The sequence below is a fragment of the Lolium perenne genome, chromosome 7, assembly GCF_019359855.2.
Source record: "Lolium perenne isolate Kyuss_39 chromosome 7, Kyuss_2.0, whole genome shotgun sequence".
NCBI classification, from domain to species: Eukaryota; Viridiplantae; Streptophyta; class Magnoliopsida; order Poales; family Poaceae; genus Lolium; species Lolium perenne.
In genome coordinates, this window is record NC_067250.2 from 319468481 (window position 1) to 319481884 (window position 13404).

Sequence of the window (13404 nt, forward strand, 5' to 3'; positions counted from 1 at the left end):
ATCTCGCTGATTGAGCGGTGATACATCTCCGACGTATCGATAATTTCTTATGTTCCATGCCACATTATTGATGTTATCTACATGTTTTATGCACACTTTATGTCATATTCGTGCATTTTCTGGAACTAACCTATTAACAAGATGCCGAAGTGCCAGTTGCTGTTTTCTGCTGTTTTTGGTTTCAGAAATCCTAGTAACGAAATATTCTCGGAATTGGACGAAATCAACGCTCAGGGGCCTATTTTTCCACGAAGCTTCCAGAAGTCCGAAGACGAAACGGAGTGGGGCCACAGGGTGCCCAAACCCTAGGGCGGCGCGGCCCCCCCTGGCCGCGCCGGCCTATGGTGTGGGGCCCCTGTGCCCCCTCCTGACTTGCCCTTCCGCCTACTTAAAGCCTCCGTGACGAAACCCCCAGTACCGAGAGCCACGATACGGAAAACCTTACTGAGACGCCGCCGCCGCCGATCCCATCTCGGGGGATCCAGGAGATCGCCTCCGGCACCCTGCCGGAGAGGGGATTCATCTCCCGGAGGACTCTACGCCGCCATGGTCGCCTCCGGTGTGATGTGTGAGTAGTCTACCCCTGGACTATGGGTCCATAGCTGTAGCTAGATGGTTGTCTTCTCCCCATTGTGCTATCATTGTCGGATCTTGTGAGCTGCCTAACATGATCAAGATCATCTATCTGTAATTCTATATGTTGCGTTTGTTGGGATCCGATGAATAGAGAATACTTGTTATGTTGATTATCAAAGTTATATCTATGTGTTGTTTATGATCTTGCATGCTCTCCGTTACTAGTAGATGCTCTGGCCAAGTAGATGCTTGTAACTCCAAGAGGGAGTATTTATGCTCGATAGTGGGTTCATGCCTGCATTGACACAGGACGGTGACAGAAAGTTCTAAGGTTGTGTTGTGCTGTTGCCACTAGGGATAAAACATTGATGCTATGTCTAAGGATGTAGTTGTTGATTACATTACGCACCATACTTAATGCAATTGTCTGTTGCTTTGCAACTTAATACTGGAAGGGGTTCGGATGATAACCTGAAGGTGGACTTTTTAGGCATAGATGCAGTTGGATGGCGGTCTATGTACTTTGTCGTAATGCCCAATTAAATCTCACTATACTCATCATGATATGTATGTGCATGGTCATGCTCTCTTTATTTGTCAATTGCCCAACTGTAATTTGTTCACCCAACATGCTGTTTGTCTTATGGGAGAGACACCTCTAGTGAACTGTGGACCCCGGTCCAATTCTCTTTCTTGAAATACAATCTCTTGCCAATACTTGTTTCTTGTTTTACGCAAACAATCATCTTCCACACAATACGGTTAATCCTTTGTTACAGCAAGCCGGTGAGATTGACAACCTCACTGTTTCGTTGGGGCAAAGTACTTTGGTTGTGTTGTGCAGGTTCCACGTTGGCGCCGGAATCCCTGGTGTTGCGCCGCACTACATCCCGCCGCCATCAACCTTCAACGTGCTTCTTGGCTCCTCCTGGTTCGATAAACCTTGGTTTCTTTCTGAGGGAAAACTTGCTGCTGTGCGCATCATACCTTCCTCTTGGGGTTCCCAACGAACGTGTGAGTTACACGCCATCAAGCGGCGGCGACGCGCTGCTGCGCCGTGACCTTCTTGGAGGCGCCGCCTGGGGAGGTTTGGGTAGGGTGGCGGAGCTAAAGGTTGCAGCTTTTGGTCAACGTCGGTCTTCGAGTAGCTGCAGTGATCTCTGGCCCGTATGCGTGTGTCGACTGCAGTCTGCCCCATCCTCTGCAGGTGCTCCCGATGGATTTCTTGTCGCTGGTGGGTGTCCAAGTGCTCGGCAGTGTGGCCGGTATGGTGTGATCTTCGTCAAGGTAGTCTTCGTCCAGGGCGGCGCTGGGTCCGGAGCCCAACACCTCTGCAGCTTTTGGGTGAGCTTCTCTCATGTCCGATGGTTCGACACTTTCAAGACAGGCGACAGGGCAGGGGCCCTCTTCGACATGAGAACAGGTTGGTGCTTCTGGTGCTCGTAGTCCCGGTTGTTCTCCCCTAGTTCAAGACTGCAATTCTGCTCCTGGCAGTGCCTCACCGTGCTTCCTGGCTGGTGTCCTTGGTGTCGAACAGCGGCGGTCTGCACTTCTGCAAGCTTGTCCTCGCTCTTAGTGCAGTGTTGTAAATCGTTCTGTGTGTACCCTTGTATCTTCCTTGTCGTGGTGTGCGTGGTGCGGTGTACTGTTGTAATCCCTAGCGGTTGATGGCTTTGTTAATTTAAAGCTGGGCTTTTGAGCCTTCTATTTTAAAAAATTAATCAGGCTTTTTCAGAACGGAGAGGCCCCTTGCCCTGTTCCGGAGAAGATGCCAATGGCTGACTAGTATTTAGCACGTTTCGGTCTATAAAATATTACTGATGCATCTTATCATACATGGAAATAAATATTGCGCCCGCTATACATCTAGGACCAGAAAAATTCGCATGCCTCTTAATTTACAAATCCAGCTAATAATAGTGTAAGCTAATTAACCATGGGATTATATTCGTTTAGGTTGCATGCATGCGTACATGCTGACCTATAGCCATTATTTGCAACCATTATATATGCCACTCTTCCCGCGCTAGCTCCTCTTGACTCCTGAGGCCAGCCTCGCTTACATACCCCTCCACCAGTCTCGCTACCGGTGGCCGGAGGAGGAATAGGCTAATTATTCCGCGTGCCCGCCGCTGGCTGGCCGAGACCACCAGCCACCATGGACGCCGCCGAGGCTAAGCCAACACCAGTAACGGCCACGCCGTCACGGCCGCGCGCGCAGCCGCCGGTGAACCCCTGGTCGACGGGGCTGTTCGACTGCATGGAGGACCCAGGCATCTGCTGCCTGACGTGCATCTGCCCGTGCATGACGTTCGGGCTGATGGCGGAGATCGTGGACCGGGGGGCGACGTCGAGCGGCGCGAGCGGGGCGATGTACATCGGGATGGGGGTCATGACGGGGTGGGGGTGCCAGTGGATCTACACCTGGTTCTACCGCACCAAGATGCGCGCGCAGTACGGCCTCCAGGAGACCCCCTACCCGGACTGCTGCGTCACTGGCTTCTGCGAGCCCTTGGCCATCTGCCAGCAGTTCCGCGAGCTCAGGAACCGAGGCTTCGTCATGGACATCGGTACGTGCCCTCTGCGTTTGTCTCGTCTTGAAGACCCCGATCCGTGTTGACAGCGTTCTAATTGCTAAATGGTTTTCGTGCAGGATGGCACGCGAACATGGAGCTGCAGCAGCAGCAGGGGCGTGGCGGCAACGCGGCCACGGTGCCGCCGGCCATGCACGTTGATGGAATGACCCGTTGATCGATGATCTAAGTTCTGTGCTAGCTAGCTACCAACCTGTCGGATCCATACATACGTATAGTCTTTGCTAGCTAGCTAATGGTAAATCGCAACGCTGCTTCTTGCACCTCGCGGATGCAAGGAGATTTATCTTTTTTGACGCCGAGTCGAGTAGTAGTTCATGTAAAACGTAATTGAGGGGAACTGTTCAACACCCAATGGGGTGTGGCTATCTCATATATATATAGGGGTACACAAAGGTGTACAATACAATATACAACATATACAGAAGCTATGTATAATACAGTCTAACACCCTCCCTCAATCTTAACTATGGCCAGAGGTACTAAGCAAGTTAAAATTGCGCCTACAACCATCAAACAAGGGCTGAGGTAGTAGCTTTGTGAAGATGTCAGCAAGTTGATCCTTTGAGGAGATGAACTTGATACAAAGTAGCTTCCGAGCAACACGTTCCCTCACAAAATGATAGTCAACTTCAATGTGTTTTGTTCGGGCATGAAACACCGGATTAGATGACAAGTATGTCGCTCCAATATTATCACACCAAAGAACATGAGACATGCGCTGAGAAATCCGCAACTCCCTCAACAGTGACTGTACCCATATAAGCTCTGCTGTGGCATCTGCAACCGCCTTATACTCAGCTTCAGTACTACTGCGAGATACTGTAGCTTGTTTACGAGCACGCCAGGCGATCAGATTAGAACCAAGAAACACTGCATATCCCCCCGTGGATCGCCTATCATCAGGACAACCAGCCCAGTCAGCATCAGAGAACGCGGAGAGAACACAGGATGCAGTAGGACGCACAGCCATGCCATAGGCAGAAGTATGACGCACATACCGAAGAATGCGTTTGACAGCAGACCAATGAGAAATAGTGGGAGTATGGAGAAACCGGCACACCCGATTAACAGCATAGGAGATATCAGGGCGAGTGATAGTCAAGTACTGAAGACCACCAACCAGACTCCGATAGGCAGTAGCATCCTCAGCCGAGAGGGGATCACCATCAAACGCAGACAGGCGATCAGTGGCAGACATGGGTGTAGCAACGGGCTTACACTGAAGCATACCAGCACGACGCAAAAGATCCTGTGGAGTATTTCTGCTGAGTAAGAATCAGTCCATCAGCAGAAAAGTGAACCTCCAGGCCAAGAAAATAGTGTAATCTCCCAAGATCCTTGACAGCAAAATCGGAGCTCATAGCAGTCACCAAGCGATCAGCAGCAGTAACTGAAGAACTGACAAGAATAATGTCATCGACATAAACCAAGAGATACATGGTCACTTCAGGCCGCTAAAGCAAGAAGAGTGACGTATCAGCAGTAGAGGGAACAAAACCAAGAGCCCGAAGAACAGCTGCAAGACGTGCATGCAAAGCACGAGGAGCCTGCTTCAACCCATAGATCGCCTTGACAAGCCGACACAAATGATTAGGGCGAGCGGGATCAACAAAACCAGGAGGTTGTCGCATGTATACCTCTTCCTCAAGAACACCATGAAGAAAGGCATTCTGAACATCAAGTTGGCGCAAGGACCAACCACGAGTGACAGCAAGGGAGAGCAGAATGCGAATCGTCGCTGGTTTAACCACCGGACTGAACGTATCCTCATAATCCAGACCATACCGTTGCTTAAACCCTTTGGCAACAAGACGCGCCTTGTATCGCTCAATAGTGCCATCAGCATGCTTCTTGACTTTAAACACCCAATTCGAGTCAATAACATTAACACCAGAACGAGACGGAACAAGCTGCCAAGTGTCATTTTTATGCAGTGCCTGTATCTCCAACTCCATAGCAGCACGCCAGTGAGGAATACCCAGAGCAGCTTGAAAATGACGAGGTTCAGCAGTAGGGTCGAGAGTAGACTGAGCCACACATGCAGCTATCCATGCCACGGTTCCATCAGTGCGCTGGCGCGGCCGAACAATGCCGCTTTTGCTTCGAGTGTGAGGACCCAGCAATGGCGGAGCAGCAGGTGGTGAGGTAGACACCACAGGGGCAGCTGACGTGATGGTGGATGCACCAAAACCGGCTGACCCAGATATAGCTGATGAAGAGGAGGCAGGGGACGCACAGGGCGTCATAGCAGACGCCGCCGGCCCAGACGACACCAACGCAGGCGAGGATGGGGATGGCGATGACGCCGACGTGTAGGGCGATGGCGAGGTAGGCTGAGGCGAGACGGGCGATGGCGAGGGCGTCGACGCGCGGGGCGGCGATGGAGGGTCGCCCAGTGGGCCGACCAACAGAGGCCATGGCGAAGACGGCGTGGCAGCCTCGGGAGAAGCAACCGGGGTTGCATGGCCCATGCAGGGGCCATGATCGACGTCCGGCGACAAGGAGTCAGCGGACGGAGGAGCAGGGACATCCAGCAGTTGCACACGGGCGCCTCGACCAGTACCTGCACCATGATCAGACAACAAGCTCGGAGCATATGCAATATCAACAAATTGGTCAGGTAAAGGCGGAGAGAGGCTCGGTGGTGGGGAGGAGGTATCGGTGGTGGGAAGTGCAGAAAACGGAAACACATTCTCATCGAACACGACATCCCTAGAGAAGTAGACACGGTTAGATGGGACATGAAGGCATTTGTACCTTTTATGAAGAGAACTATACCCAAGAAAGACGCACTTCTTAGACCGAAACTCCAACTTCCGACTATTATACGGACGCAGGTGAGGCCAACAGGCACAACCAAACACCTTGAAGAAGGTGTAGTTCGGGATCTCATTCAACAGGAGTTCAAGAGGAGATTTCATGTGGAGTAGACGTGTAGGGAGCCGGTTTATGAGAAAACAGGCTGTGGAAAAAGCATCACTTCAAAACCGAAACGGTAGAGATGCATGGGCTAAAAGTGTGAGGCCAGTCTCAACTAGATGGCGATGCTTACGTTCAGCGGTACCATTCTGCTGATGTGTATGAGGACATGAGACACGGTGAGTGATCCCAAGCTTCTGAAAGAACTCATTGAGGTGATGATACTCACCACCCCAGTCGGATTGGACATGAACAATTTTATGCTTGAGAAGACGTTCAACATGAGCTTGAAAACGAATAAACACATCAAACATATCAGACTTGCGTTTAATAAGATAAAGCCAGGTAAAGCGACTATAAGCATCAATAAAACTGGCATAGTATGAATGACCACTAACAGAGGTTTGGGCAGGGCCCCATACATCCGAAAAAATAAGCTCAAGTGGAGTTTTGACTACACGAGTGGACTCTGAAAAAGGAAGCTGATGACTCTTGCCCTGCTGACAGGCATCACACACTGTATCTACTTTATTACTAGACCCAACTGGAAGCTCATGGCGGTGGAGGACATGGCGAACAACAGGAGTGGCAGGATGACCCAGACGAGCGTGCCAATGTGATGGAGAAACACGAACACGTACCGCTGAACACCTGGGAGACTGGCGAAGCAAGCTCATAGAGACCATGGCGGCATCGACCTCTAAGAAGAACGTCCCTCGTGGCCCGGTCCTTAACAAAAAAATGAAACTGGTGAAACTCAACAAAAACATCATTATCACGAGTAAGTTGTGGAACAGACAGTAGACTACGAGTGACAGAAGGAACATGAAGGACGTTGAAAAGACGCAAGTGTTTGGAGTTGGAAGTAAGGAGAGAGGCCTGACCAACATGTGATATGTGCATACCTGCGCCGTTGGCGGTGCGAACGTGATCATGCCCCTGATAGGGCTCATGGGCATTGAGCTTCGCCATCTCGCTCGTCAGATGGTTGGTAGCCCCAGTATCCATGTACCATGGAGCATCAACCGAGTAGGACTGAGTATGTCCATGAGTAGCAAGAGCAGCCTGCTTATCATTCCCTTTGCCATTGTTGCCAAGACCAAGAAATTCCGCCTTGAATCGTCGATGACACTTGGAGGCGACGTGGCCATCAATACCACATAGCTGACAGGCGGCAAACGCACCACAGGTGGCGCAGCAAGCTCGGGGCCGGCCGTTCTGGCTGGTGATGACGGGGCGGGAGCCTGTTGTCGGCGCGGCAGTGTCCCCAGGCGGCGTCACCAACTTGGGAAGGTACTGCTGCTTGGGAGGCTTGCCCCCACGAGTCGCCGCGTTGGCAGCAGCATAGGAGGGGCTTGAGCGGCGACTCACAATGCGCTGCTCCGTGGCCAGCATGCGTGCATAGAGTTCCCGTGGCTGAATAGGGATGGTGCGACCTGTGATATTTTCAACAAGAGAGTCATAGTCATCATCAAGGCCATTAACCACATAGGATATGAATTCCTCGGGACGCAGAGGCTGGCCAATAGATGCCAAAGTATCAGCCAATGCGGAGATCTTGTTGAAGTAGAGGGTAACTGTAAGATCATTCTTCTTCAATTCACCAAGCTGAGTGCAGATGGCCATGGACCGAGCAATGGACTGCGTGGAGTAGCTAGTGTCAAGAGCAGCCCACGCCTCACGCGACATAGTGGCAAAGAGCACCAGTCCAGAGACACTATCAGTCAAGGAAGACTGAATCCCAGAAAGAATGGCTTGATCCTGCGCCACCCACTGATGATAGGCCGGATGATACGACGGAGGGCATGGTAGGGAGCCATCGATGAAGCCCTCGAGGTGACGGCTCCGAAGCAGAGGAAGCACCTGAGCACGCCATGCCAGTTAGTTATCCGGTGACAGCTTCACCGGGATAAGGTGGGCGATGTAGAAGGGCGCCACGCCGCCCGCAGGTGCGCCGGCCATGGCATAGGCAGCAGGCGAGGGCACGACAGGCGGCGGAGCCACACCATATAGCGGACCAGGAGGAGCAGCATCAGGCGTAGCAGCTGGAGCCGGGGCAAGCCCTAGATGGGACGTTCCACCATAGGCACCACCATACCCATGGGGATCAGGGACTAGCCTACCATGGGAGGCCGATGGCTCGAACGAGGACGACGGCATCGACGAGGAGCCGGCCTGCAGAAGTCCCTGGTAAAGCGCCAGGGCGTTGAAGTGCTCCGGGGTAGGGTTGAAGTAGAACCCGGGCGGAGCCGCAGCAGCGACCGTCGACGGAGGAGGCGCGGTCGGTGTAGGCAGTGGAGCCGGAGGCAGCGAGGGAACCACCGTGGTCGGAGGAGCTAGCGACGTAGGCGCCGGCACCGTGGACACGATCGGCGGCGAGACGAAGCCCGGCACAGGAGCGATCTGGCCCGAGAACATCGCACCCGCGGTTAGAGTGGAGAGCGGGGCGAACGGAGACATCGCGACACCGGGAGCAGTGCCGCCGTTCAAGAGGCGGGCGAGCACTGGCGGGAGAGCAGGGGCCTGCATGGGCGGCAGCACAGAGGCTGCGGCGTCAGGGAGAGCAGGCGCCGTCGGCGGCAGCATAGGAGCGGCGGCATGCGGGACAGGAGCCGGCGGCGGCTAGGGCAGCGGAAGACGACATCGTAACCTAGATTGATACCATGTAAAACGTAATTGAGGGGAACTGCTCAACACCCAATGGGGTGTGGCTATCTCATATATATATAGGGGTACACAAAGGTGTACAATACAATATACAGCATATACATAAGCTATGTATAATACAGTCTAACAGTTCATGTTATCATCACGGGTTCTCTGGTGTGTAAACTGCAATTCAAGGACATTTAGATATAGTCAGATGCACATTTGTCTTCATTATCACTAGAGGTCAATATGAAATGTTTCCACTATAGTTTTCGATGCATCAGCTTTTAGGAGCAAAGATAATAGTAGAGTCAATTGACAGCTACATTTGATTGCCTTGCCATCTCATCCAAAACCCATGGTCAGATTCTATTTCAGCTAGTTGGTGAGGTTCCGAGGTGGATTTAGACGAGTCTCGGCTTGGATTTATATGATCTAAAGCGTATGGCAAGAAGTCTAAATCTACTTCCGCAAAGAAAAGTAAAAATCCACGTTACCTCCGCAAAGATGTAAATGTCATAATCTCTTAATGATTTCCAATTTGTGACATATTTATTAGTTGCAGAGATTTCGATGACCTGGATAAAAATTTACATATTGCTGATTATGTTCGGGATCATAATTTTGATTTTGTTGCTATCACAGAGACATGTAGATGTTAATTCCCTTGCCGGTGAACGTTCTTAACCTTCCATATATCTTGGTACTAAGTCAATTCAATGAATGTGTTAGCCTTTTCAGATGAGGACTTTCGTATTGAATGCCATATATATGTAGTAAGGTTGACAACTTTACATGGAGTTATGTTGCCGTGTATGGTGTTGCCAATGATGAGCATAAAGCTGCTTTCGTACGGTGAACTAGTTCATCTTTCCAAGAGTAATTCATCATCTGTTCCAATAGGACTGATTTTAATATGCTAAGATCCCAACATGAAAAAAAGTAGAGGTAGGTTCGATAAGCACTAATTGATCTTAATTATTCAAAGTTGTAATAGACAGTTTAGATCTACTAGTACACTACCTCTGCGTTGCTACGTAAAATACATATATACCTTATATCCAATCTGGACGTCTCATCGCTGAGACTCAATATCTCTCTACATGTTTCTCTCTCGCCGCGAGCCTACGCCGACAAGATCTACTGACGTGGCCGATGCCAAGTCGGTGGCATCGCCACCCCTCTAAGGACAAGCCTTGTAGAATCGATCGACCCGTGTAACTATGCACATGATAATAATTCATTTTTTGGATTAAAAGTACACAAATAAATTTATAATATTTTATAATAAGTTCATTTTTTGTACAATTTTAATATTTTTTTAAATATTTTTAATTGATCTACTCTTTTATAATTTTGTAATTTTTTTCTATTTACTCTTTTGCTTATATTTATTGTTTAACACCTTCTTGTCTACTAAGCAAACGAGCTATATATTGCTCCCTACTAGTTTACACATATCATTTAAATATGTTATTAAAAAAATAACAATTTAGGGAGTATTATATATCACCGAATAAGCATGTCGATTACATGCATGGAATGTGATTTTTGAACCTGCTGGGAAGCCTGGAAAACAAGGTTGACGGAGGTTCGTCCCTGTCACCATCTTTTCAAGCGTCACCTGTACTATGCATTTGTTCCAAAAGTACGGACGGCCCTTTCAGCTTTCTGCCTGCGTCTATGTAACCACTGCAAAGTAAACAATATCGAAATGACATCGTATATTTTCTTCTGAAATATATGCATGTGGATGTTTGTGAATGAGTTAGGCGATGATAATTTGATTCTAAAATGGTTTTATATGGCCTTTAGTAAAAAACAATTATGAGCACCTCTAAATTTGACCTTTTTCATCATATATTCCGTAGCAACGCGCAAGAAATTATCTAGTAGTAATTAATCCAGTTGTACTGAAGATTATCTGCATTTAGAAGTAATAAATGACTGAACATCTATTTGAGCTTTCTTCATCCCATCTACTAATCATGGTTATACTAGTGATATCTCACTTAGTATACACTACTGGTTGGGGCGCCCCATGGGGCGCCTCCTCGCCGTACAGTGGCTCTCAAATTTCGTCCCAATAGCAGCCATATTTTATTTTGTGTGTTCGTCTTTTTTTTTGCCACTCCTTCGACTCCAACTGCGTCCCAAATGCCTCATCAAAACGAGAAAACCACAGGTTGATAGAATGGTATAGTAGGTTTATTCCTATTAGGTATCCATAGTCTATCAGGCTGTAGAAAAAGCAAAAGTTACATGTTACATCCACGGTCCATGATTCTTCTGCTAGTGGCCAGGTTACAACATACATGCCTACACGGCTACACACAGCTTAGCTTGCGTTTTTTTAATGGATGTGGATTAATCTGAATCTGCCTTAGTACTACCTCTTACAAGAAAACCCATCGTCCTAGCCATACAGTGGCAAGCCCAATCTCATCATCCCAATCACTGCCCAATTTTGTTCTCTGTCAATTCCTTTTTGCCGTACACTTCGGTCGATTCTTCAAAGCATCCGTCGCAGCTCTCTTTGTTCACCCTTCTCCCGTTGGCATGCCGCTGCCGCCCCTGTTCGGTCTTCAATGTGGATGCTCTGATTCATCAAGTCACGGGAGGTACCTGTCTTGGACCTTGGCATGCCAATCTGCATGGCCATCTTTTCCAGGAAACTGTCATGTCCTCCCGTCATCATTGATTAGTTCTGACAAAAGAGGAGAAACAGAAAGACCTCGGTATATGGTGTGATTTCTAATTACGACCCAAATAGGAAAAACTGAGTAGGCAAGAAGCATGATATCATAGTTTCATCAATCAAAGAATTTATCCTAGATGAACTACATAAGTAATTAACAGGACGATAAGTATGTGCGAAACCTTTGTTTAATAAAAAATAGGTGTAACCCTTGCTAGCAAAAATTAGAATGCAAAAGAGAGCTGAATTCAACTCAATGCAAATATTACAACATAATGAGCAATAGAGGAAAGCAAGTTTATACAGTTCACATAACATTCTTCAATAATAGAACAATGTTTGTTTTTTCGGCCCAATAAGGTAAATCAACCCAAGTATGTGCATCACGAAATATGAAGTAGCTTACATAAAAAATAAGGATAATGCAGTGCTAAATTATGTATGGCACCATAGCCAACATAGATCCTTATTTCATCCTATTTACCTAGAATAATTAGATTTATAAAAGACCAATCATCGCCCTAATTGTGACACTCGTTGGCAGACTAAGGGGAGATCGCAGATACATCAAATCTATCTCGAACCTAAAAAGAGAAGGCCGAAAGGCATTGAAGAAAATGAATATGGTGCAAGACCAACTTAAGACAGTTAGTACAAGGAAATTTTATGATGAAACAGGTAGGAGCTCACATTCCTCCTTTTTTTAGAAACTTCATTATACTCCGATCTGACCTCCATCCAACTGTCTTGGTGTTCATAAGCTATATTGGTAGAGGCAACGATCTTGCACTGTCTTATTGATCTCTGAATACTCAGGAGTGTAACTATCCTAAACATTGTACACAATGGAGACAAATGCTATGGATATAGCCTAAGATGATAAATGTACAGTATGTAGTAGATTTTCTCAAATAGATTCTTATCATGTAATCGTTTAACAATACTGCTATTACATCTCCACTACAGGAATTGCACGAGGTGCCGACGGCCGGCGGCCCTCGGCGTACCACCGCCTCGCCCTCGGCGTACGGTACGCCGACGGGGACCCTCGGCATAGCTCCTCGGGGAAGGTCCGCCTCGGCAGATGCCAGGTGGCCCTCGGCGTAGACGGCGAGGGCCGAGGGCGAGGCCCACCCGTCGGCGTACTAGCCCTCGGTGTAGCTCGCTAACGGGCGACGTCGATCTGACGGCCGTTACCGCTACGCCGAGGGTGCGGCCGTCGGCGTACACCGCCACGCGGCGGGCCCTGGCGAGCCGTGGCGCACGCTACGCCGAGCGCCTGGCCGTCGGCGTAGGAGGCCACGTGGCACATCCTGGACGCTCCCCTGGCACACGCTACGCCGAGCGCCTGGCCGTCGGCGTAGGAGGCCACATGGCGCATCCTGGACGCTCCCTGGCACACGCTACGCCGAGCGCCTGGCCGTCGGCGTAGGAGGCCACGTGGCGCATCCTGGGCGACCTGTTGCACTCTACGCCGAGCGTCTGGCCGTCGGCGTACCACTGACCATATGGTCCAGGTCGACGCTATGCCGAGGGTTAACCCGTCGGCGTAGCACTGACCATTTTTTTTCTTTTTTTTGCTGGTTTGGTTGTTTCCCAGGATTAGCAGCACATTTATCACAAATAATTCACACGAACTAGAGTAAGTGCAAATAGACATAACACGAAGTTCAAGTCTCATAACATAGTTGCGGATGCATAGTCGTAGTCTCATAACATAGCTACAAGTGTAATAGTGTCATAGTGCGGATACATAATAGTGCGGATACATAAGTAGCTACTATGGGACAACTAGAGGAGCTCGTCGCCGCTAGACACCGGCCCGGGCCGATGCCTTGCAGTAGAAGCTGCGGAAGAACCACCGGGAAAAGTACCGGAAGAAGTACCGGGAGAAGTACCGGGAGTAGCACCGGGAGAAGGACCACCATGATGAACCGGTGTCATCTCCCTCCCACCACCCTGGTT

At 49.3% G+C, this 13404-nt stretch overlaps 2 protein-coding genes across 2 annotated transcripts; one reads left to right on the forward strand and one right to left on the reverse strand.

Annotated features, from left to right (window-relative positions):
* Window positions 1-2618: 2618 nt before the first annotated feature.
* On the forward strand, window positions 2619-3375 carry LOC127317013 (cell number regulator 2). The gene is made up of 2 exons (XM_051347533.2): window positions 2619-3146; window positions 3230-3375. The coding sequence occupies exons 1-2, from the start codon at window positions 2735-2737 to the stop codon at window positions 3325-3327; spliced, it is 510 nt and encodes a 169-aa protein (XP_051203493.1). The 5' UTR covers window positions 2619-2734; the 3' UTR covers window positions 3328-3375.
* A 258-nt stretch (window positions 3376-3633) lies between these two features.
* On the reverse strand, window positions 3634-4371 carry LOC139834048 (secreted RxLR effector protein 161-like). The gene has a single exon (XM_071824429.1). The coding sequence runs from the start codon at window positions 4369-4371 to the stop codon at window positions 3634-3636; it is 738 nt and encodes a 245-aa protein (XP_071680530.1).
* Between the last annotated feature and the right edge of the window lie 9033 nt (window positions 4372-13404).

Coding starts and splice junctions, on each gene's coding strand:
- LOC127317013 (XM_051347533.2), top strand. CDS start 2,735: ATGGACGCCGCCGAGGCTAAGCCAACACCAGTAACGGCCACGCCGTCA. Junction 3,147..3,229: donor AGGCTTCGTCATGGACATCG/GTACGTGCCCTC, acceptor GTTTTCGTGCAG/GATGGCACGCGAACATGGAG.
- LOC139834048 (XM_071824429.1), bottom strand. CDS start 4,371: ATGTCTGCCACTGATCGCCTGTCTGCGTTTGATGGTGATCCCCTCTCG.